This window comes from Elephantulus edwardii, unplaced genomic scaffold (genome assembly GCF_000299155.1).
Source record: "Elephantulus edwardii isolate Elephantulus edwardi_28Jun2011 unplaced genomic scaffold, EleEdw1.0 scaffold00052, whole genome shotgun sequence".
Classification (NCBI taxonomy): domain Eukaryota; kingdom Metazoa; phylum Chordata; class Mammalia; order Macroscelidea; family Macroscelididae; genus Elephantulus; species Elephantulus edwardii.
Genome location: NW_006399802.1, coordinates 598,051 through 623,885, shown reverse-complemented (window position 1 = coordinate 623,885; position 25,835 = coordinate 598,051). Strand labels below are relative to the sequence as shown.

Genomic DNA, 25,835 nt, shown 5'->3' with positions numbered 1-25,835 from the left:
AAATTAAAAAATTTTAAAAAAGAAATATGCCAATTTGTATGTCATCAATTCCTGGAGCCTTGTTTTTTGCCAATGTCTTCAGAGCCGCTTGAACTTCCTCCTCCATCACCATAGGCTCTTGATCATATGCAGTTTTATGAAATTTAAATTTTATTAGTGTATATCTTTTAATAATATTCCATTTTTATATATTTAATCTCATCTGGCTCTATTGTGATGGCACCTCTTTAATTTCTTATTTGAGTTATTTGTGTTGTCTCTTTTTTCCCCCCCATCTTTTGTTAAGTTTGTCAATGGCTCATCTATTTTATTGACCAAGCCCCTGGTCTTGTTGATGGTTTCAGTTGTTTTTCTGTTTTCTATGACATTAATTTCCACTCTTGTCCTTATAATTTCCTTTCTTCTAGAGGCTGTGAGGTTAGATTGTTGTCCTTTTTCTATTTTATGGAGGTGTTGAGTTAGGTCATTAACTTTGTTTCTTTCTTTCTTCTTAATGTGCTTGCCTATTGCTATGAACTGTCTCCTGAGGACTGGCTTAGCTTTATCCTAGAGGTTTTGATACGTTGTATTTTCATCTTCATTTGTTTTGAGGAATTTAAATTTTATTGTTATTTCTTCTACAACTCAAATCTTTTATAATTTAATAATGTTCTAGTAAAGTGTTCTTTAATTTCCATGTAGGTAGTTTTATATCATTTTTTTCTCTTGTCATTAATTTTTACTTTATGGCACTGTGGTCTGAAAAGATACTTTGTATTATTTAAATGTCTTTTAATTTATGAGCCTTGCTTTTTCCTAATATATGATCAATTCTGGAGAAAGTACCATGTGCACTTGAAAAGAAAAGGAATTGAGTTTTAGCTGGGTGCAGTACCTTGAATTCAAGGTTGTATTGGCTGATTATATAGATTTTCTGCATTGTGGTGTGTAAAGTTTAGTGTTCAAGATGGCTTTCCTAGTCATTGAATTTGGCTTTGCCGTGTGGGTGAGTGGGAATATGTGAATAGGGCCTGGAAGCCTATCCACAAGAGGATTGGCTAGTCTTGCCATTAAATTGAGTAGATCCAGCACCAGAAAGGAAGATTTTCCCATCAGCAAAGAGGCAGCAAGAGAATATAGCATAGCCTTTTAACCTAGAAATTGTTTTTTATTGTTGTTGTTGTAAAATTTTTTATGGATTTTCCCCTAAAAAAGGAAAACCATAACAGCTGCCATTTATTCACAGATTTATGTGAGTTTCTATTTGAGGTCACAGCTCAGGCTTTAAGAAGCCATGAGTCACATAGTTACTAAGTGTTACAGTTGCAATCAAACTCAAGTTTGTCTGACCTCAGAACCTGCACCTTTTCTACTCTTCAAGTTTGAACTCTAGTGGAAATGTCCAAAACATTAGGGAAATTATTATCATAAGATATGAACACAAATGGCAGCAAGTGGCTTTGGAGAATGGATGGAGAGAAAGTCGCAGAGGAGAATTCTCATGAACTGGATATGAAAGGATGATTGTTTATGTCTCTGTGTATTATTGTGCTTCTCTACTTCTACATTTACTTTACTAACCAAAAGTTCAGCAGTACAAATCCACTAGTCACTCCTTAGAAGAAAGATGTGCCAGACTGCGTTCATAAGGCCTAGAAATTCTTGAGCTAGATAGGCACATGGCAGCAGCAGTAGCTATGGTTGACACAGAGGACCAGAGACCCAATATGAGATGAAGCTGACCTTGGGACTGCTACTCCTCATGGACAGAACCAGATCTAAGCTAAGAGCCTCCCTTCAAATTTGTTTGACAACTTGAGGGCAGAGGAGAGCCATATGGGAAGGACTGAGAACTTTGTCACATTGGACCAAAGCCTCAAGGCTCAAGGCTGAGGCGTTCACAAGCACATCTCAGAAGCTACTCTGACTGTATTTTGCTGTTATGTGCCATGGAGTAGATTACAACTCAGAGCAACCATCTGAACAATAGCTCTGAACCCTGCTTTATCTTGAGCTAATCTCGTTGTCTCTGACACACCTGCCTCTATTGCCCTCATCACAGCGTCAATTCATCTCATCCCAGGTGGTCTTCTTCTGCCTTGACCCTCCACCATCCAAATGTGATTTCCTTCTCCAAGGACTGATCCATCTGGCAACATACTCAAAAATATGTGAGATGGAGCTTCACAGTCCTTGCCTCCAGGGAGAAACCTGATTTCACCTTCTCCAGGAAAAACCTGTTTGTTCTCTTGGCAGTCCATGATCTGTTCAATATTCTTCTCCAGCACCACAGCTCAAAGGCATCAATTCTTCTTCTGTCATCCTTAGCCAGTGTCCAGCTCTCAACTGCATAGCAAGTAATTGAAAAGACCATGGCTTGGATCAGGTGCGTCTTAGTCTCTGGACTGACATAGTTGCTCTTTAGCATTCTGTTGTTGCCCATGTCCCTAAATCTCATCTTTCTCTCTTATGCTCCTCTACTGGCCACTATTTCAAGAGTGTCCTTATCTGCTGGGCACCAAAAAGCCACAACTCACCTGGCTGTGGTGGTGATCTTCTATGGGCTATCATCCACAAGTACATGAAACCCTTGAACCTTGAGCAGAAAGGCCCACATATCTGATGAGATTTTAAATATGTTGTGAAGAGTACTTGACCTGCAAGTCCAGGTTTATCAAGCTGAGACCAATCCTTTTTCCCATCTGGTGCTTCCTAGATTCTATTTATAATCCTCATACTTGGTCAAAGCTCTGAACCTGATCATTCTACCATTAGAGACCTTTAGATGCCTTGCATATACAATTTCCTCTGACAGTTTGGTTCGGACTCTGAGTTTGGTCTCACCTTCAGGACAGATGAAGTAGCTCTCATCTTCCTTTCCCATCTAACACCACAAAGGATGAGGTAAGAAGTGGGGGAGTCCCTAAGAATATAAGGAAAATCATGATACTTCATTTCATGAGAAGGGACAACATTTGCCTATTCTTTAGGTAGAAAACATGGTAAGGGGTAGATTATTGGAGATGTTCAAAGAGTGAGTGGAATGTAAGTGGACTTCAATCAAGTTCGAGGTGAAAAGAACATGAAGCAACATGATAAAGAGAAACACACCAACTTTCAGTATGGGTTACATATCAACATTGAAAAAAATCTTCACAACTGAATGAATAAGCAGAATCATGATAAAAAGAGAATGATATTAAAGTTGTCAAGGATTTTATTTTACTAGAATTGGCAACCAATGTTCCTGGAAGCAAGAGTGTAGAAATTAAATAACATATTGTATTGGATTAATCTGCTGCTGGTGGTGGGGAGCCATCAAAGAAAGTGTTAAAAGATAATCTCTTGAGGATCCCAAATGCTACTACTCATCAAGTGAGATGTAGAACATTGTCTCTGAAGACCATGGAATGCCAATTGATGTTGATGTCACCCACAATTTTAGTTATTCATAGGATCAATATTTCACTCATTCAGTTATTGCTGTCAAGTTAGAACGGACTCTCCAGTGGGTTTTTGGAGACTGATATGCTGTACATCGCACAGGAGGAGACTCTATCTTTTCCATCTTTTTTTCTCAGAACTGTTGGTGGATTTGCACCACCAGTGAAGCACCATCTTTGTGTTAGCAGTGCAATTTCCTACAGTCTCTGCCACCAGAACTTCCTTCACTGTGCTGGGCAGCCCCATTCTCCCAGCCCACCTAAATGGGACTAATTCTTTGGCCCTACCAATCAGGTTTCTTCTGCTCTTTGAGCACAGCAGCCCCACCCTAAAGACTAGGGTAATGCTCTCATTTGTTTGGCACATCTTAATGGGAGCCTCATACTCTAGACACCAGTTGGCAAAAAATTAATTCTGAAAAATGTGAGACTATCTTTAGTGAGCCAGTAGATCATAGCTCCATCCTTTGAAATGGAGAAAGCCCTACTCTTCCTATGCTCCTTTTCAACAGTTTTGCTGTTCTCTGAGCTGTTCCAAATATAAGCCATTTCTTTTCTTGGAGGACAACAAATGTTCTCTTTTTACTTGTTTCATGCTGGTAGAATTACAAAAGGCACACAATTTTCTTCCCTGTCATCCTGCCCCTTTCCTTTTCAGTATAAATTAATGGGTTTTCTACACTGGTAGTTAAGAACCCTTAGTCATAGGCTTAATCTCTTTAACTAAAGATTGTGTAGTCCTGTTCTTGGTAAACATCCAGGACACATGTCCTCAATTTGTACGTCAAAATTTTCCAAGTCTTTAAATTCTGTTTTAATTTTGCATAGCTCATTTTTAAGTCCACCTCTTCCTCTCACATTTTACTATAAATGCAAAGAAAAATCAAGTCACCCTTTTAAGTTCTTGAATAGATACTTCCCTGGCTAAAAAGCCAAGTATATTATGTACAACTTCTACCTTCTGTCAACCATTTCACATAATTCTAGCAAATTCTTTGCTATTTTAAAAAAAGAAAGCACCGCCTATCTTCCATTGTCCAATAATATGTTCATTATTTTGTTTTAAAGTGTCAGCAGAAGCATATTTCATGTTCATATTTTAGCAACACTATGTACCTCTTAGGCTGTATGTACTCTTTAAAATAATAGATATTTTCTATGTAGGTATCCTCATTCTCCTGAGCCGTCCCTAGAGATGCCTTTGATGACCATAATTCTACCAAGATTCACTTTAAGGCAATCTAGATATTTACTAGTAGACAAATCCACAACCACATGATGTAGATAACACAACTTTTCTTTATGACAGCTTTCAATATAGATTACAACACACCTCAACATCAAGAAAACAAAAATCCCCACCACCAGAGTAGCGGTAGCTGTTCTTGTTGTTAAGTTCCACTGAGTCACACCCAACCCATAGTTGACCGTCCAGCGGATTTTCAGAGGCAGTAAATCACACAGGAGTTGAATGCCCACCTTTTTCCTGCAGAGCAGCTGGTGGATTTTGAATCTCATACCTTTACATAGCAGTCTATTGCTTACCACTAAATCATCAGCGCTCTCAACCAGACCAGTAAAAGTCGAGGATTAGTGAGAGAGGAAGACTCTTAGCAAGATGGATGGACACAGTGACTCTCTCAATGCGCTCAAGTATTTCAGGGATGATAAGGACGGTACAGGTTAGGACTGTGTTCAGATTCGTTGTTCACAGGGTCACGATGAGTTGTATGGACCTCTGGTGGCTAGGAATTGCACTGCTAACACAAAGGTACACTGCTGGAGTCCACCAGCTGCTCCGCTGAAGAAAGATGAGCAATCTCTCTACGTGTCATTTACTGCCTCTAAAAGCCCACTGGAGCGTCAGCTATGGGCTGGTTCGACTTGAAGGTGTACGACAATGAGTTGTAGAGGATTTGATGGCATTTAGCAATCACAAAAACAACTGCCATTATGGAGAACAGTGTGGATAGTTCCTCAAAAATGAAAACTAGAACTACCATATGAACCAGCAGGGAGCTCTGGTAGTCTAGCAGATAGAGAGTTGTGCTGCCTACTCAAAGGCAGGCAGTTCAAATCCACTAGTGGCTTCATAGGAGAAAGATGGGTACTCTCTTCCCATGAAATTAATAGCAGGAGGGTCAGCTATAAGTGAATTTTGACTCAATTGCAATGAGTGAGTTAGTGTGATTTTTATTGTTCTTTCATGATCTTTATACTTTTAGGTTTTATGATTAGATCTAATGCTACTTAGTTTTGTGTGCAGTGTGAGGTATGGGTCCTATATAATTTTTCTACAAACATCCAGTTTTGCCAGCACCATTTGTTAGACTGCTTCAATATAATTTAACTTCAACAAAGTTGAAAATTATCTGTCAATAGGCTGATGGATTTACATCTGGGTTCCTAGTTCTGTTCCATTGGTCTAGCTGTCTGTCATTGTACAAATACTAGACTGTTTTGACAACCACAACTGAGATCCAATAGCATAATCCTTCCTACTTTTTTTCTTCTGTTTCAGTAATGTTTTATTTGTTCAAAGCCTTTTTCCTTTGCACATAAAATTGGAGGTTCTTTCCATCTCATTAAGGAATTCTGGAATTTAGATCAGAAATAATATAATTTTCACAAAGTTAATGAAGTCTTTTTATCCATGAGCATGGCATATTTTTCCACTTATGTTGGTCTCTTCTGGTTTTGGGCAGTGGTGTTTTGTGTTTTCTTTGTATAAGTCTTTTATACCCTTGCTTAGATTTATCCCTGAGTATTTTTTTCTTTGGGGTGAGCTTTGGTTATCTAGTGTGGTTTTAACATAGATATCATATTGGATAGCTTTAAAAAACAGAAAGTTGTCTTATAGTTTAGGTGGCTAGAAGTCCAAATTCAGAGTGCTAGTTCTGACAACAACAACAACATAGAGATCAGTTGGCCTAGTGGACAGAAAGTGATGCTACCAAGCCAAAGGTGGGGTGACTTTAATCCGCAGCCCTCAGGCCTGTTTTAAATTGTTTTTGTTCAAACATTCTTGTAGCTCGTACAGCCCTGATGTGTCCACTTGCCATACAGAGGTAACTTGTGGTTGTTGTGAAGCCAATCACTGTGACACTGATGTGTCAAATGTGATAATGGTCACCCATGGTGGACAGTATTTGGTGGCGTTCTCTGATTAAAACAAGCTTGGAAGCAGGAGTGGCATCCACTTCTGTAATAGCTTATCTCCGTAAACCCCATGAACCTGGAGAAAGGCTGAAAGTCATGCAAGTGTTGAGGACTTTTGTTTATAGGGTCACTATGAGTCACCTACGACTCAACGGCACTTAACAACAACATCAGTTGTAAGTCTCTCTGCGTTGGTTCTGGGGGAAGGCCCTTGCTTCTTCCAGCATGTGTAGGCTCACCATTCCTTGGTGATCTCCATTATCTTGTCCTTCCCCTGTGTCAACGAGGTTCCAAAAACAAGGACTTTTGTCCATATAACATGCTCCACTCTTAGACTCCATGGTGATACTGAGGTCTCCTTTCTCTGTTCACATCCTCTTTCAAGGAAACTACCTTTACTTCAGATGTATTTTCAGAGGGGCTACTGCAATCAGTCTTGTTTTCTTGATTTCCTTTTTGAAGTTCTCTTTATAGGTGTAGAGGATTCACTCTGAATTCTGTATGTTGATTTTGTATTTTGCAGCACTAATGAATCATTCTCTCAAATTCAGTTTCTTTTGTGTGAAATAGTTGAGATTTTCTATTTATTATATCATACCATCTATTAACAGGAATCATTTTATCATATCTATGAACAATAGCATTCATTTTAATTCTTCCTTACTAATTTGAATGTTCTTTATTTTCTCCCTTGCTTTACTGCTCCATTTAGGACTTCCAGTACAATGCTGAATAACATTGATGATAAAAGGCATCTTTGTCTGTTTCTCATTATCAAAGGAAATGCTTTCAGTCTCTCTCTGTTGTGGATAACGTCAGTTGTTTTTCAAAATATGTCATTTATTATGTTGAGGAATTTCCCAACTATCCCTATTGCACTGAGAGCCTTTGTCAGAAATGGGTGCTGGGCTTTAGCAAATGCCTTTTCTGTATCAATTTAGACAATCACGTAAGTCTTTTTAAAATGTTTCATTTATGCAGTAGATTACATTGATTTTCTAATGTTGGACCATACTTTCATGTTTGGCATAAGTGCCACTATGTCATGACATATTATTTTTTAACTATACTGTTGAATTCTACTAGTTAAAAATTTTTTAAGAATTTTTACATCTGTGTTCATGGCTCTTCTATCTCAGTTTGTTAGTTTAGGTAGACAATGTGCATCTAAAAATGTGCTCATTTCCTCTATGTTTTCAAATTCATTAAGAGTACAATTTTTCTTGGTTGTCTGTTATAACTCTTCTTATTTCAGCTATTCTATTGTAATGTCACTATCTCATTTCCTATTTAAGGTTTTTGCTCTTTCTTCTGTTTGAGAAAATAGGCTGTTAAGAACCTTTCCAAAGAATAAGGATATCACTTTAAAAAACTAAGGTGCTAGGGAGCTCTGGTGACTTAGTGGCAAGAAGCTGCACTGCAATCTCAGAGGTATGAGGTTTGAATCCAGCAGGTCCTTAGCTGGAGAAGAAGCAATGTCCTCCTATACCAGTCAGATCTGATTTGATGGTACACACACACACACAAAAATAAATTTTAAAAAAACCTCAAGGTGCTGTGCAGGGAGAGAGGGGGGAATCATGGGGTTGCACCATTTGGTGAGTGGAGGGAAGGGGTAAAACAAAATGTACATAAATTAAACACATTATAAGTACAAATTATGGCATGCAAACCAATAACAATTTTTAAAAATACTAATTGTGTGTGTGGTGTTAAAGGTTTATTGTTCAAAATGGTTTCCCTAATGTGGATGTACAGGGGGAAGTGGGGATTAATCATTGGATTGTACAATTTGATGGGTGGGGGGGTAAGGGAAATTGAAAGAATTTGCTTGAATTTGTATTAGAATTTTGTAAATAAACTAATGAAAAAAAAAAGAAAAAATAGTTTCCCTAGTCATTGACTGACTTTGCCATGTGAATGGGTGGAAACATGTGAATACGGCATGTTAGCCTATCCACCAGAGGATTGGCTAGTCTTGCCAATACACAAAAGGATTGTTTAGTATCACCACCAAATTGAGTGCATCCAACAGCAGAATAGGAGAACTTCACCAATAGCAAAAAGAAGCAAGAGAATGCAAATGCCCTTTGGGGCCTGAGATTCTTGCACCAGTCAGACTAAGGCTTTCAGGAGCAGCAACCATAGCACCTGATGTGAGACAGGGTAGACTTTGGGACAGCTACACCATGGAACCAAAACCAGGAGCCTTTGCCCGAGTTTGCTGACAACCGGAGGCTGGGTTGGGGGCCATAAAGGTAGGACTGAGAGCTTTGTAACACTGGCCTAAAACCATGAGACTCAAGGCTGAAGTGTCTACAAGCAGATGGCAGAAGCTGTCCTGATTGTATCTTGCTGCCAACATGGATTAAAGCCCTTTGACTCCTCTAACATGGTTCTGTGTGCGCTATGAGCTATCACATCAGGTTTTAGACTCAGTAAAGCAGTAATATTGGTGTAAAGATGAATAGAAAGAAGTACAGGAGCAGCAGAGGGGACATGTCTGACCTCAAGGGAACTTGGATTTTGCTGTTGGATGTTGTTGACATGGATCATTCCCCTTTGTGAAGTTGGTAAAGGTCGGATAGGATATGGCTATCCCCACACAGCCCTTGCTCTTTTTACAGCGCTTCTGATCCAAGCTATGGTCTTTTCAATTGCTTATTATATATGTGAAAGTTGATCAAAAGAATAATGAAGAATCAAGAAGAGATGTCTTGGAATTGTGCTGTTGGTAACACTGAATGTCCCATGGACTACCAAAAAAAAACAAACATATCAGTCTTGGAGAAAGGGCAAACAGGGCTTTTTAGAAGCAAGGATTGTGCAATTTCATCTTTACATAATTTCCCAATCCATTTGTTTGCTGATGGACGTTTGGGCTGTTTCCATTTCTTTGCTATTGTGAATAACACAGCTATAAACATAGGTGTATCAACTCCAGTTGTGTCTCAGTTCTGGTTTCCTTGGGTTATATTCCTAGCAGTGCAATAGTTCGATCACAGGGGACTTCTATGTTTAGCTTGTTGTTGTTGTTGTTGTTTCTTTGATAGGAGACCCTTTAATGCAGAAAAGTTAAGTGAAGTGTTTGACATCACACAGTTGAGCAGAAACTTGTCCAGCTGAGAAGACTGAGTCTTGGTTATGTCTTCAGTGCTTAATCTATTTTTTAAAAATATATTTTTATTTTATATTAGGGGATTTTTTTTTAGGAAATGCCAAACTTTTTTCCAGAGTACTATTCTATAAACTCACCAGTAGTTTGAGTTCCAATGTATCCTCTTCAACATTTATTGTTTTCTATCCTGATAAACTTTGCTACTGGAATGAGATGGTGTCTGTGGTTTTGATTTGCAACTCTCTCTGATTGCCAATGATTTTGTGCATTCTTCATGTGTCTGTTGTCCATCTAAACACCTTCCTTTGTGAAAAGTCTTCCCATGTCTTTTGTCCATTTTGTGATTATCAGTCTCTTCCTTGTGGAGGCCCTGTAGTATTCTGTAAACTTTCATTATAAGACCCTTGTCTGAAATGTCATTCTCAAAAGTTTTCCCGCATCTGTAGGTTTTCTTTTCATGCTATTGAGAAAAGTTTTTCACACACATAGGAACTTAACCTTTGGAAGGTTCAACTCATCAATGTTATTCTCTCTTGGTTGTGCATTTCTGGCTGTATTTGCCAGCCTCTTTCTATCATTTTGTCTCTTATGATTTTTATGGTTTGGAGCTTTACCCCTAGGTCTCTGATCTACCTTGAGTTGATTTTTGTTTATGGTATGATAACGTAGATCCTGCTTCATCTTTCTGCAGGTAGATGTCCAGTTTTGCCAGCACCATTTGTTGAAGAGGTTGTCATTTCTCCATTTGAGAGGTTTTGTTTCCTTGTTGAATATCAGTTGACTATTCTGTTTCATCGGTCTATGTGTCTGTCATTGTGCCAGTACCATGTTGTTTTAGTTACTGTAGCTGTGTAGTGGGTTTTGCGACAGGGAAGTGCTATGTGTTCCCCTTCATTTTTGTCTTGCAAAAATGCTTTGCTTATTCAGGGGTCTCTTTCCTTTCCAAATAAACTTGCCAATTGCCTTTTCTATCTCTGAAAAATGTGTTTGTTATCTGTATTAAGATTGAGTTGACCATGCAGATTGCTTTTGGAAGGATTGTAATTTTCACTATATAGAGTCTTCCTATCCATGAACAGGGGATAATATTTTTCCATTTAATTAGGTCTCTTACTGTTTCTTGCAGTAATGTTTTATAGTAGTTTTCCTAATAAAGGTCTTTTGTGTCTCTAGTTAAGTTTATTCCCAAGTATCTCAATTCCTTTTCTGTGTTTTGTTGTTGTAGAGTAATCCTACTGATTTTTTTAATATTAATTTTTTTAACCTGTCACTCTATTAAATTAATCTACTAGGTCTAACAGTTCTTTTTGTTGAGTCTTTAGGGTTTTCTGTATACACTATTATATTGTCTGCATGTAGTAACAGTTTTTCCACCTCTTTGCCAATCTGGATGCCTCTCATTTCCTTCTCTTGTTGTATTGCACTATCAAGTACTTCTGATACAATGTTGAATAGGAATGTTGAAAGTGGGCATCCTTGTCCAGTCCCTGTTCTCAAAGGGAATGTCTTTAGTCCTTTTTTCCATTAAAAATTATATTGGCTCTTGGTTTTACATATATATTTTTCGCTATGCTGAGGAAATTCCCTTTTATTTTTATTTTGTTGAGTATTTTTACCAGAAAGAGATGTTGGATTTTGTCAAAGGCCTTTTCTGCATCAATTGCTAGGATCATATGGTTCTTGTTTTTTGCTTTATTAATATTAAAATTACATTTATTGCTTTTCTTATGTTAAATCATCTTGGCACAGGCGTTATGAATCCCACTTGGTCATGATGAATTATTTTTTTATATACTGTTGGATTCTATTCACCAAGATTTCATTAAAGATTTCCACATCATATTTATGAGAGATATTGGTCTGTAATTTTCTTTTTTGGTAATGTCTTTGCTTGGTTTTGGTTTTAGAGTTATGCTTGCTTTACGGAATGACTCTGAGATTGTTCCTTCTTTTTCTATTGGTGATAATTCATGTCTGAATGTTTGTTGGAATTCACCCATGAATCTATCTGGACCAAAACATTAACCTCACAACTTAAACAACTAGAAAGAGAGCAGTAAAGGAAGTTTACAGTTACCAGAAGAAAATACATCATCATGATTAGAGCAAAAATAAGTAAAACCAACAACTCCAAAAACTCATCAACAAGTCTTTGGCTGGCACAACAACAGCAACATGCCCTAAGGGTGCGGGCTAGAGCTCTGCCATCCTTGCCTGTGAGGAGCACTATGGCTGCAAGTTAGTTAAGTGATTTCTTTTTTCTTGTAGTTTCATGTTTTGAAATATTTATGTGTGGTTTTATGTATCATTTTACTTTGTTCTTATGCCTTTTTTGTCACATTTGGATTTTAAGTTTATTTGTGTAAATATTTAATAGTTTTTTGAAGGGAAAAAAACCCCACAAAACAAAAACCTCATCAACAGAAAAACAACAGAATGAATAAAAGGACCAGAAGTTAATTCTTTGAAAGAATCTATAAAATTGACAAACTACTGGTCAGGTTGACAAGAGACAAACAGAAGGGGCAAATAAATAATAAATGAGATGGGTGACATTACAACAGAACCAACTGAAATGAGAATAACCGAATACTATGAAAAATTTTACTCTAATAAATTTGAAAACAGGAAATAAACACATTGCTAGATGTGCATTGTCTACCTAGACTAACACAAACTGAGACAGAAAAACCTGAATATACCAATAACAAAAGAAGTTATTAAAGAAATATTTTTAAAAGAAATCACAAAACCCCCAATTCCCAATAATAATAAAAACGAAGTCCTGAATGGGAAGCTTCACTGGAGAAATATACTAAACAGAGAACGGCCTACACCAAAAGCTACTCAAACTATTTTAGAGCATGGTAAAGGAAAGAATATGCCCAAATTCCTTCTATGAAGCCAAAATAACTCATATATCAAAGTCATATAGGCAAAGTCATCACAGAAGACAGCATTATTCTAAGTGAACTAATTCAGTCTTAAGGACAAATATAGCCTGCCTAAGATCATGATTATAAAAAGGAAGGATAACTGGTAAGATGTGTATAAATGTCCAAAGGGGGAAGAGGAGGGGAAATCATTGGGAAGGCAGAGTTTGGTGGCTAGAGAGAGGGCATAAAGGAATTAGGAAAGATACATTGGGGACTTGAAAAGACAGAGGAATACTGGGCATAGATCAGTGGTGATTAATTTTATAAAATGTAATTTAATGGGTAGAGGGAGAGGTGGGTAAAGGAAAGGGGGAAAACCCAGCATGAAAAACAATGTATATGGACTTTATAAGTAAATCAGTACAAAATTTAAAAAAATTTAAACCAAAAAAACATAATGTAAAGGAACATGTTAAAACACAATGTGCAGGGGAGCTCTGGTGGCCTAATGGCAAGGAGCTGCAACTACAATCCCAGAGGCGCACGGTTCGAATCCATCAGATGCTCTGCTGGGGAAGGAGGGACAATCTCCTCCTGTACGTGTCAGATCTGATTTGACGGTACACTCACACAAAAATAATAAAATAACAAAAAAAAACCACAATGTGCACAGATGAAATACAATGTATACAAATCTTGTATGCAAATCAATAGAAAATTGTTTAAAAATTAACAAAAGAACTTAGAGTTTCCTGCTGTTGAGTGAAGTGTTCTATGTCTTAGTATGAGACATTAACACCTTCTGTATTTTTGGTGAGTTTCTTTGTAATTGTTCTGGCCTTTATTTAAAGTGGTGTGTATTAATATGGTACTATGAGTCGCAAGCGACTTGACGGCACACCACAACAACAACATTACTCTGGTGCCTAGTGGCAAGAAGCTGCGCTGCAATCCGAAGGCACTCAGCTTGAGGCCACCAGTCGCTCTTCGGGAGACGGATTGGCAATCTCCTCCTGTGTGATTAACTGCCTCTGAAAACTGAGGGAGGGTTAGCTATGGGTCAGTTCGAACTCTATGGTACATAACAACAACACAACACTATTCTGGTGGTTTTGTGATAAGGAGTTGCACTACAAACTCAAAGGCACTCAGTTTGAATCCAACAGCTACTCCGTGGGGGAAAGATGTGACTTACTGCCTCTGAAAACCCTCTGAGGATCTGCTATGAGTTGGTTCCAACCCAGTGGTTCATAACAACAACATTTTCTGTTCAAAGCTGTTAGTGTTTCTTTTGTGTAATTTGGAGCTGTTTTATTAGTTATAAATAAATTTATGATTATTATACTGTCTGGTAGATTTACCTTTTAATTATTAAATATTATCAATACTTATCTTTTATGGTGATTTTGCCTTAAATTCTATGAGATTAATATTGCCACTCTTGTTTTTTATTATTGTTTGATATCATTTTACCTTTGAGTCTTAGTTTATTCATGTTGCTGTGTCTGATGTGTGTCTCTTGTTGACAGCATTTTGATGGATTACCTTTTTCAACCATTGTATCACTCTGGCTGATTTTGTATGATTGATTGTTCTAAGGAGTACATTCTGCCCTGTGGTAGAGACCTAGCAACTGTTTGACTGAAAGATGAGTCATAGAGATTATTTCAGTTCTATGTTTCTATCAAAACAGTAAGCATGCTCTCTTTTTATGATTTTGAAGTTTGTTCCACATTATTCTTCCACTCCATTAGGGGCTTTCAACTGTGGTTCCTTTTAAGGCAATCCATAGTGGTACCTGAGAACTAGCTGATTTTCTGATGTCAGGATCAGGGAGACTAAAGTTTATGTTGGTCTTTAATTTTAAAATTAATAGTCTTTTATTTGCTTCACTGTTCTTTATCAGAGCTTAGGCTGATGAGCTTCCCTTTCTAGGGGACTTACCAACTTCCCAAACTTCTTTGTCTTTGGTTTTGGCAGGTTTGATTATGTTATGTCTTGGTAATTTCTTTATTTTTATTATTATTATTATTAATTATAATTAAAATTTACCGAGACTTTGGATTTCCATTCATTCATTGTTGCACTTTTCTCCCCTCCCAACCCTCCCCCCCAGCACACTCTCCTCTTGGAAAAGTAAAAGAAAAATTCTTTCATTGTTTTACAATCCCTCCCCCCAGGTTCACTCCACTATGCCCCCTTCGCTCTGGACTCCCGTCATGACAAAAATACCTAATCACTGTGGAGCTCTTGGGCTTCTTGCATGGATATCTTATGTCTGCCATGATATTAGAAAGAGCTCTAATGGCTTAGTTGTAAGGAGTTGAGTTGCCAGCTCAGAGGTAAGCAGTTCAAATGTACCAACTACAGGGAAAAGATGAGCAAATCTCTTCTTATATAATTTACAGCTTTTGAAAAAAATATTAGAGGGTCAGCTATGAGTTGGTTCAAGAATATGATATTAGGGAAAGTTTCTATTGTAAATCTATCTTTAGATATTCTTTCTATGAGATTTATTTTTTTTAACTTCCTCTTATTCTGGAATTCTAATTATACTTAATTTTTTTTTTAATTAGTGTCATACATAATTCATTTTTTTCCTGACTTCTCAAACAAATTGGTGTCAAGGTCTAACTCACTAATCCTTTGATTCTATTCTATTTCTACACCCTTCTATTGAGCTGTCTATGCCTGTTATTTTATTGTTAATTTTTTAAATTATTGTGCTGCTTCTATAAGATTTCTAGTTATTTATTTCTTTTGTTCTTGTACTGTTTTCCTGAACGTTTCTATTGTTTTTCTGTGGTTTTTTTCTTGCTTTTGGCTATTTTCCTTAATCTCTTAGAGAAAACAATATATTAATATTTTTAATGCTTTATCAAATAATTTTATTGATATCACTTTCTCTGGTAGGTTTTCTGGTATTTTTGCTACTTGCTGGAGTTATCTGGTTCTCCTTCTTCATATGATTTGATATCTTGTGTTATTTCAGAGTCGTTGTTGTTTTTATAGGCCGACAAGTCACCTGTGACTCCTAGCAACCCTATGTACAACAGCTCTGAACTCTGCTCTATCCTGAGCCAACCTTATTTTCTCTGACACACCTGGCCCCATTTCCCCAGTCACTGAGTCAATCCATCTCATCCAGAGTCTTCCTCTTTTGCATTGTCCCTCCACCCTCCCAAGCATGATATCTATCCCTCTCCAAGAACTAGTCCCTCCTTGTAATATGCCCAAATTACGTAGATGGAGCTTCAGAATCCTTGCCTCCAAGGAGAAGTCTGGTTTCATCCTCCCCAGGATGAACCTGTTTATTCTCCTGGATATCCACGGTATATTCAATACTCTTCTCCAGCACCACAGTTCAAAGGCATCAATTCTTCTATCATCCCTAGTCATTGTCCGAGTGGTGAAACCACTATGGGTCGCTGCCGACTTGACTGCACATAACATCAACACAACACCACTTTTTATTTATATATTTGTTTGATATGTTATGATTCCTTGTTTTGTTTAATTGTGATAGATCTGAGAAGTCAGGCATGCATGCTACAGTGGTTGCTAGTACTGGAGTCTTACCAGCTGTCTTGAGTAAATGGGGTAATGGCTGCATGTGTGAATATGGTTCCCTGTTCACGTGGGGCAGCTGAGAATATGCTGGTGAGGTGATGTGTGTTTTTACTTGGTACCTGGAAATGGATACAGGAATCACTTTCACTGGTTGCTGAGTGCCTTTATTATGCTTTACCTGTTGTCAAGACATTGCGGTGAGTATGCCCAGTTCATTGGTCATTGGGTACATGGTATAGAAACTTTCACTGACATTTCTTGGTGGGCAGGGCTTCAATCGCACTAACTATGTTAATTTCTTTATCCACAGACCAGTGTTCCAGTCTATGAAGAGAGCACTGGCTAGCAGGATCTCAAGAAGGTTCCTGTTCTGATGTTCTACAATGCTGTTTGTTTCCTTTCCTCAATTTCCTCTTTGGCAACATTCTCTCAAGATTTGTTACTTTCTTAAGATCACAATGAGAGTTGAGACAACCTCTTACTCCTCATCTGAAAAGCAGTCTTCCTATCATTTTATCACTCATTCATTATTTTTAAACTTAGTCATTAAAAGTTGTTTACGCATTTATTTAATTATTCATTCACTCATTTTTTAACATTCTCTGCCAGCACTAGTTGGGGATAGATCTGTGAGGGTTCAGCCCGGGCCATAAACTACTTTCTTCAACTTTTCCACACCAATTAAGATTGATGCACAAACTTTGTAATTGGGTCTTTGGGACATCATCCCTAAAGCACCTCAAACTTTCCAAGCTGGGCACATCTCCTCATCTCTTTCTAAATTACCTTAGGGATTGTGTAGTCCCATGGTGCCCAGCAAGCTTTGAAAGGCACTTCCTCTATCTGGCCACCTACTCCCCAAGAGGCTGTCAGCCAAGATGGAGCTGAGAGTCACCAAACTCAGGGAGTTTTGGCTGCCCGAAGTAAGCTGTCTAGTGCTTTGTTCAGCTTTGATCCTGCCAGGACATCCAGCCTCAATCAAATCTGATATATTTTCATGTTCATTCTAAGTACTTTTCAAACCACCACCAAATTCTAAAAGAGCCACCACCAAGCTCTATCAAATTCTATCAAACATAAAATTAATTTTAGGAAGATCTAGATATATATTTTTTTAGAAACCTAAGTCAACAGAAATACATTGTCATACCCACTGGATTTCCTGTGTAGAAACCTGAGTTTTAACTTTAACCAAAGAAAAAAGTCCTTGCCATTCAACCCTTTGGAACACCTCCACAGAGCCAAGGACATTGATCCAGAAGAATATGAAGGTGAGTGAGAAATGGGATGCTAAGGCAGAGTAAAGAGCCTGGGATTGGAATCAGAAGCCCTGGAAATTATTGATATTTGGGTTTCTCTCTCTAAATCACTGTGTGATGCTAGTACAGCCCAATCCCTTCTCAGGAATTCAGTTAGTTCCCCTTTGTATAACAAATGTTGACAGAGATGAACTGAAAGACCCTGGCCCTGCCAGGGTGTCAACTAAGTTGGGAAGAGCCTTTATTTGACAGCCAGATATTCAATACCAGTTTGTTTTAGTCCCAGGAGCCAAAGCAAAATTGTGGGAGAAAATGGTCTTGCCCAAGCTAGGACCTCATTTGACCCTTAGAATCTGGGAGAGGAAAAGGGAGGGGACATCACTTCAGACTTTCAGGGCTAGGGCATTGGCAGAGAGTGAGTGGAATGTTCAAATCATCCTAATGATGAGAACTCAAAACTATACTAAAGAGAACTCAAACAGTCAAAAGAGGCAGGAAAAGACTCTTTCCCTTCCCCTGGGGATGCATCATAAGGAGGCAGACTTTTAGTTTATTTTAACTAAGATCTGCTCAGGGAAGAGAGAAATGTAGAATGGACATTTGGGCTCTTAGACAAAACCTTCTGCCTCTTCTTTGAGGCTCAACATTTTGCAGTATTCCAACACAATCTCCCATTTGAAGACTCCATCATCAGCTGACGAAGAAAAGGAAAAGCTGGAACTCTGACTGGGAAGCAGAGTCCTTAATCCTACTAAGCATCCTGGGCAGTTTACTCCCCATCCTCAGGACTGTTCCTTTTCTGGCCATCTTTTCACATTGAAAAGGACTCTTGCTTTGTGTGCTGAACCCTGGTTACACGTCTAGGTGTCTGTACTAGTGGTTGTCAGTGCTAGATGTGTTTGTGTGTGCAAGAGAGCATAAGCGTGAAATGACTGATTCCTATGGCCATACACTAAGGCTAATGACTGTGTATGTACAACAAGAGCCTTATATGCAGCATATATATTAATGAAAAACAAGCCCACTGCCAAAGTTAATTCCAGCCATGACAACTCTTCATTGGGTTTCCAAGCCTATAATTCTTAATGTGAAGAGACTGGTTGTTTTTCTTCTGGAAAATAGCCGGTGTGTTAAAATGGTCAACCTTTCAGTTAGAAAATTAACAATTACACCAGTTGTTGGTTTTGTTGTTCACCATCAAGTCAGAACCGACCCATAGCTGACTCTCCAGCAGGTTTTCAGAGGCAGGTAATCACACTGGAGGAGACTGCCCATCTTTCTCCCACAGAGCAGCTAGCTGGTAGCCTTGAACCATGGACCTTTGGGATTGCATCACAGCCTTTTGCCACTAGGCCACCACTGCTCCCTAGGAATGTATATATACTCATAGGCACATTCATATTACCTATATGTCAAGCAGGTGTTTTGCACACATACATTTGCAGGCACATATCCCTGTGACCCTATGTGGAAGCGAACATTCTGACAAGTAACCAATGATTGCAGATATTGCCTAGTGACTTTAGGATGGTACAAACAAGAGGCTGTGACTAGCCCAGCACCAGGACTGCAGGGAAAGCACAATGCCATGTATGTGTCTGCCCGTGCTGATGCTCTGTGAAGTACAAGATGCCTGTCCTGGTTCTCAGTTTCACAGTTTTACAAATAAGCCTCAAAAGTAATTCACAGCTAATGCATCTCATCCCAGTACCATGATAACTCTAAACACAAGCTAAGACCTTGGACTCAGGTCCCAGGCCAGCTCAGAGCCATCCTTGCTGAAGCAATAGACTTTAATTCTCTGTGATAGAATGTTAGTACATAGAAGTGAGCACTGAGTATCATGAAAGAGTGGCCAAAAAGGGCTAGTTAGTAAAAAAAAAAAAAAAAATTAAAGGATAGAGGCCTTGGGAGACTTAACATCAGGTAGGAGTTTGTGATAATGTACATGGCCTACCAACAAAAACAGGTACTAAGGGAGTAATGATGCTCCCATCCTAGAGGCATGCAAGCATATGTAGAATGAGGCCAGATATGGATGAGTGAAGACTTCTAAATAGGACAGGTATAATTCATTAACCTGAGGTATATTTCTATCCTGGAGAGAGTGAAATCAAGTTTCTGTCTGGAGGCAAGGATTTCGAAACTCTGTCTCACATCATTTGGACATGTTTCCAGGAGGGACCAGTCCTTGGAGAAGGATATCATGCTTAGAAAGGAGCAACAACATAGGACGGGAAGACCCTGGATTGACACAGTAACTGGGGAAGTAGGGGCAGGTGTGTCAGAGACCATGAGACTGCCTCAGGATAGGACAGGATTCAGAGCTACTGTGCACAGAATTGCTATGACTCACAGGTGACTCAATGACACATAACAACAACAGCAAAGCACGTTTATCCTCATTTGTTCCCCTAATTCTTAGAGAGATCTGATGGTTTAATGGTAAGGAATTGTGCTGACAACCCAAAGGCAGGTTGTTTGAATTCACCTGCCGCTCATCTCTTACGTGATTTACAGTTTCTGAAAACCCATGGAAGGGTCAGCTATGAGTCAAATCTAGTTCAATGGCACAAAACAACAAGAAGCAACAATACCTATAACAATTCTGAAATAATTGAGTGAAGATAAATGTAGGAAGTGCTGTCATACAAGTGAGGCCAGTTTGGCAATGCTCTCCAAGGGATGACCAGATACCATGACAGGTTGTCTAAAAATAGTAAGAAGAAGCTGAATTGGGTTGGCACAGGGGAAAGATGTCTGTCCAGTATAGGCAACTTTTGGAAAACATGAAGGAAGTAAATATCTACCCTGAGCATAGTGCACATGTCCAGATGCCCAGAAGATTGCATTCCAGAATCACCAACCCATAGATACACTTTGTGAATTAAGTATTCCCCACTGCATGATGAGAGATTCAACAGATTGACCTCTCAAGGATTGTCCATGCTGATGTCCTAGAACGCCTAGAGGCAAAGTAGCCCTGGATCAGAATTAGAGAAAATAGGAGGCTTGTCAGAGGATGAAGGCAGATTCTAAAGGTTCAGTGCACACACAGTGACTGAAGGAACAGACTGAGGGATAGGGCACAGGTACAGGTGACACGTTAATTAGCAGCTTTTGGCCAAAGCACTGCTGACATGAGGTACAATATATGATTTGCACATGTATATGAGGCATAATCAGTGTATTGTTGAGTGGGAATAGTACAACCATGGACTCAGAGACTTCCTAAAGCCAGGAAGATCCTCAGAATTATAGGTACTTCCAGGTACACCACTTTCACGACCGTTTAGCTAGACCAGCAGTGTCCGTATCACCCAGATCAACTGAGTCAGGAAGCCTAGAGTGGAGCCCAGAAAGATGTTTATTAACAAACTCTCCAGGTACTATTCTGGAAAGCTAATGTGTAAAATCTTGGTTCTAAAAACTCACCATTTCTCAAACTATGTTTTCAGATCTGCAGAAGGTAAAGGAGGTAGAGGGTAAAAGGGAGAAAGGAGCATTCACTGCCAAATGTATTTGGAAAGCTCACCATACCCTATGTTGCTTTTAGAGAGTCACATGTGTATGAAAGCTTCTGGAATGTCTTTCAGTATAGATCTTGACTTAAATTTTATTAACCTACTGTTTCTTCAAATTGATTTTCAGATTGCCTCTGAACATTGCATATTAACACTCTTAATAAAATGCTGATTTGAAGAAATTCTTTGTTTATAGATAACTAAGTTGAGAACATGGAGGGAAGGGAGATTTCCTAAGTCCACAGAAAAGGAATCGAGTAGCCTACCTTCTCCCAGAAGAGGCTCTGTGAGCTTCTCATGACTTTGCCTCGTCTACTCCTCCTTCACAGTGTGAACCTTTCTAAATGCCACAGCATGGAGACACTCAATAGGACGGGGGTCCCCGAGTTCTTTCTGAAAGGATTTTCTGCCTACCCTGCCCTGGAGCACCTGCTCTTCCCGCTGTGTTCAGCCATGTACCTGGTGACCCTGCTGGGGAACACAGCCATTGTGGCAGTCAGTGTGCTGGATGTCCACCTACACACACCCATGTACTTCTTCCTGAGCAACCTCTCCATCCTGGACATCTGTTACACATCGTCATTTACCCCCCTGATGCTTGTTCACTTCCTGTCAACCCAGAAGACCATCTCCTTCACTGGCTGTGCAGTTCAAATGTGTCTGAGCTTGTCCACAGGCTCCACTGAGTGCCTACTACTTGCCATCATGGCCTATGATCGCTACCTGGCCATTTGCTGGCCTCTCCAGTATCCTGTGCTCATGAGCCGCCAGCTCTGCCTGTTGCTGGTGGGAGCTGCCTGGACCTTCTCCCTTCTCAAGTCAGTGACTGAGACAGTCATCGCCATGAGGCTGCCCTTCTGTGGTCACTATGTGATCAGTCACTTCACCTGTGAGATCTTGGCAGTGCTGAAGTTGGCATGCGGCGATACATCTGTGAGTGAGGCCTTCTTGTTGGCCGGCAGCATTCTGCTGTTGCCCATGCCCCTAACTCTCATCTGCCTCTCCTACACCCTTATCTTGGTCACCATTCTGAGGGTGCCCTCATCCGCAGGGCGCCGAAAAGCCTTCTCGACCTGCTCAGCTCACCTGGCTGTGGTGGTGCTCTTCTACGGGGCTATCATCTACATGTACATGAAGCCCAAGAGCAAGGAAGCTCATGTCTCTGATGAAGTCTTCACTGTCCTCTATGCTGTGGTCACACCCATGTTGAACCCTGTCATCTACAGCTTGAGGAACAAAGAGGTGAAAGAAGCTGCCAAGAAGGTGTGGAGCAGGAGTTGGTCCTTTAAGTGAGGTAGTGCAGAGCTCAGCACTGAGAGCGCTCTCAGGTTAGTAGATAAGGCCACCATCTGCTTTCAATGAAGCCAGAAAAGGAAATAAGCTTATGAGTCTAGGATCTTCATCCTAGAAATATCACAGAAGGCCACATCAAGTCACTGTGACACTGCCACAGAATTAGTTCACTAAGGGGGCTTCAGCTTCTTCCCCATTTCTCAGCATCAATTCCTAGATCTTCACATCAGTCTCCAGGCCAACTCCAAGACTTTCAATCTATCCTTCCTAGAGATCTATCTGAAAATAACACGCCATCAGATCATCCTTTAAGAGGAACTGTAAGAGGTTCCCACTGCCGTAGGATAAAATATAAGATCTCCAGTGGGAGATTCATCATGTACAAGCTTTCATAGTCTGACAGGTCTCCCATCTTTCTGTCCCACTGTCTCTCTCTTCATACCACACCCAGCAGCCAATATGTTCCTTGGGACCACCTTCATCAACTAGCTCAGGGCCTTTGATAGGTTTCTCCCAGAGGTTCCTCCCAAAAGTTAACCTCCTCCCAATCCAGAGCTGCACAGGTAAAATACTGTCTTCCCATTAAGGCTCAACTCAAACTCCACATCTACTAAACTCCTAAGTTTGCTTTTCTCATTGGGTTCCTCCTACTTTATTTTCAGTGTTATTCCTGGAGTATCATGCTCCTTTCTGTCCCAAGTTCCAGCCCTGCCCAAGCTTAGATCCTGTATATATTTTTTTAGTCATCAAAGAAGACACTAATGTAAGGGTGAAAATGGCAGACAAATCTGACTAGAATCAGGATTAGCTCTCAGATGGCATGCTCTGGGAAGAATGAGGCTTGAATCTAAGAACTGTCAAGTCCTTGAGACACCACTTATCTAGAGCATCCAGGATCTGACCTACTCACATAACCCACTGACCCATACCAGTGCTCTACTCTTGCCCTATTCAAAGTGTGGCTTTGATGTAGCATCTTCCTCCATCCCCACCACCTCACCCCATCCTCTATAGTCCTTCCTTCTCTGCACTTCCAGAGCTCTTCCTCTTTTTAGCTTTTCTTTCTGAGAATTCAATGAATGCACAGTGGACATGGACTCTGGGGAATGCATTCACACAGCAATTCTGTTCTCTGCACCAAATCTAGCTGACTTTTGCTTACTTACTTAATTGTTCATAATGAACAATTTTGAAACTGGTGTGAAATTGTTTTCTACAGATTGTTAAAGTCAGCCCATGCTCACCATGCTTATTATGACTCTGCTCAGTCATGGACAGTCATTATGAAAAGAGGCTTTGATTCTTTCAGAAGAGAGATACAGGTGTCAGCTATCTTTGAGGTGTTGAAAGAATATAATAATATTTACTACATTTCAACAAGTAAGTACAAACACATTCTTGCTTTTTTCGTTTCCTGGATAGTCTGACACTGCCTCTGGCCTTGGCAGCACCATCTGTATAATGGAAGATCTGATCCTGGCCTCCCAGCCACAGTACTACTCTCTTGATCCCTGGATGTATGAGTTCTTGGTTTATTCCTAAGCCTGCTTCCTGCTTTCTATGTTGGTCAGAAGCAGGTCCAGTTTAGTATATCAAAGTCATAGAGAAGCATAGCTCACAGTTCCCAGCTTTGGGGAGAGAGACAGATAAATCTCTTCAATAGCCAGGGATGATCTTCTCTTAGACCTTGAATCCGTAAATGTCAACTTGCTCCTGTGAACATTATGGTTTTCATTCTGATTAGCTTTTTAGATATCTCAGTGATTAAATACTTCACCTGTCAATATGGTAGAGAGGGTTGGGGTTTTGGTTTTTTTTGTGGGTTTTTTCTTGTTGTTGTTGTAACACCTTTTTGTCGGCTAAGAAACAGTAAAACAGGTGATGCTTGCTGCAGGAGATGAGAAGAAACTATATAAAGTTAGAAATATGAATCAAGAGTCTCAAAAGTTTCCAAATTCACTGAAGAGAATGAAAGGGGACAAAGATTCAAAGAAAAAACTAGTCCACAGGACTTAAGGTCACACAACCACAATCTTTCATAGGTCAAAATTAAAGGTACCAATTCCCATAATTCAAACCAAGGACACAATTGTTAGTGTTGTTAGGTGTTGGTGAGTCGAGTATGACTCATCTCATAGTGACACTATGAACAAGGAATCCGGACCTTATCTCTCCTGTACCATCTCCATTGTCTTTGACACACTTGAGGCCACTACTATAGTCACTGTCTTCACTCATTTCTCTTTCACTGACCCTTTGCCTTTCTGTGTATGATGCCTTTTTACAAGAAAGGGCTCCTCTTAACAACATGCTCAAAGTATATGAGGCAATATTTTACCATCCTGCTTTTAAGTAGCAGCAGTGGAAGGCCCCACATAGAATAGGAGAGAAATGTAGAACAAAGCTCATATTCTTAAAAATGTTCAGACTTACTAGACAGATAAAAACTAGAGAAGCCCTTGAGACTATCATTCTAAAAAGCATTTTTTAATTGGAACCAAATCACCTTTAAGACAAATAGTAGATGGCAAGTAAACAGTATCACTTACTTTTAAAGAATTAACTATAACAGACTAAACAAACAATCCACATTTACCTAAACATAAAGATGAGACAGCAAGGAGGGAGAGGTAAGCAATATAAATGAAAATAGCAAAGTCTATGATGGTGACACATTGGAAAAATTCTAACACAAATGGTTTTTAAAATATTTCCATGTCATTTGACATAGCATTTCTTTTTCTAGAAACAGTGTAAGAAAATAATTAGAGATGCAAGGTTAATCTCAAAATTATTCATAGTAACAAAACATAATAAACTATGTATCAAATAATAGAGGAATATTTAAATATATTCTGATACAGTCCATTTATAACTGATTTATTTTTATACTGGTCTTATACCATAAGTCCTTCTATAACTGACTCATTTTGCTTAACATAATGTCTTCTAGGTATGTCCATTTTGTGCAGTTTCTGGAAACACTTTTTATTGATTTTCTCTTGTCCTTGTCCTTATAGTGTTCATTGTTTACACATTCTATTTATATTCTCCCCTTCCTTCCACTACACCTCTCAGTTACCCTCCTATTTTCATAGTAACAGTCTTATGCAGTATTTGTCTTTTTTATGACTGAGTTATTTCATTCAACATAATTCCCTCTAGACTCCCTTGCTGTGTCATGTTTTATGAATGCTTCATTGTTTTTTAGGGCTGCATAGTATTCCATTATGTGAATATACCTCAGTTCCCTATTCATTTGTTTGTTGATGGGCATTTGAGATGTTTCCATTTTCTTCCTATTGTGAAAAGCACAGTGATGAACACAGATGTACTTATATTTGTTTGAATCTCAGCACTAATTTCCTTGGGGTATATTTCTAGCAGTGGAATAGCTGGGTCACCTGAGATTTCTAAGTTCAGCTTTTTGAGGAAATGCCAGACTGCTTCCCATAGTTGTTGCACCATTTAATAATCTCCCTAATAGTGCAATCCCCCTAATTTCTTTATATCCTCTCCAACATTCATTTATTGTTTGCTCTTCTGTTAATTACACTTTGCTGCTGCTGCGATGGGATTTTATATATATATATATATATATATATATATATATA

At 39.1% G+C, this 25,835-nt stretch overlaps 1 protein-coding gene across 1 annotated transcript; it reads left to right on the top strand.

Moving 5' to 3' along the window:
- The first annotated feature begins 21,282 nt into the window (after positions 1–21,282).
- Positions 21,283–22,221, top strand: LOC102856025 (olfactory receptor 13J1-like). The gene has a single exon (XM_006886949.1). It carries the CDS (start codon positions 21,283–21,285, stop codon positions 22,219–22,221), a length of 939 nt encoding a protein of 312 aa, XP_006887011.1.
- Positions 22,222–25,835: the final 3,614 nt, after the last annotated feature.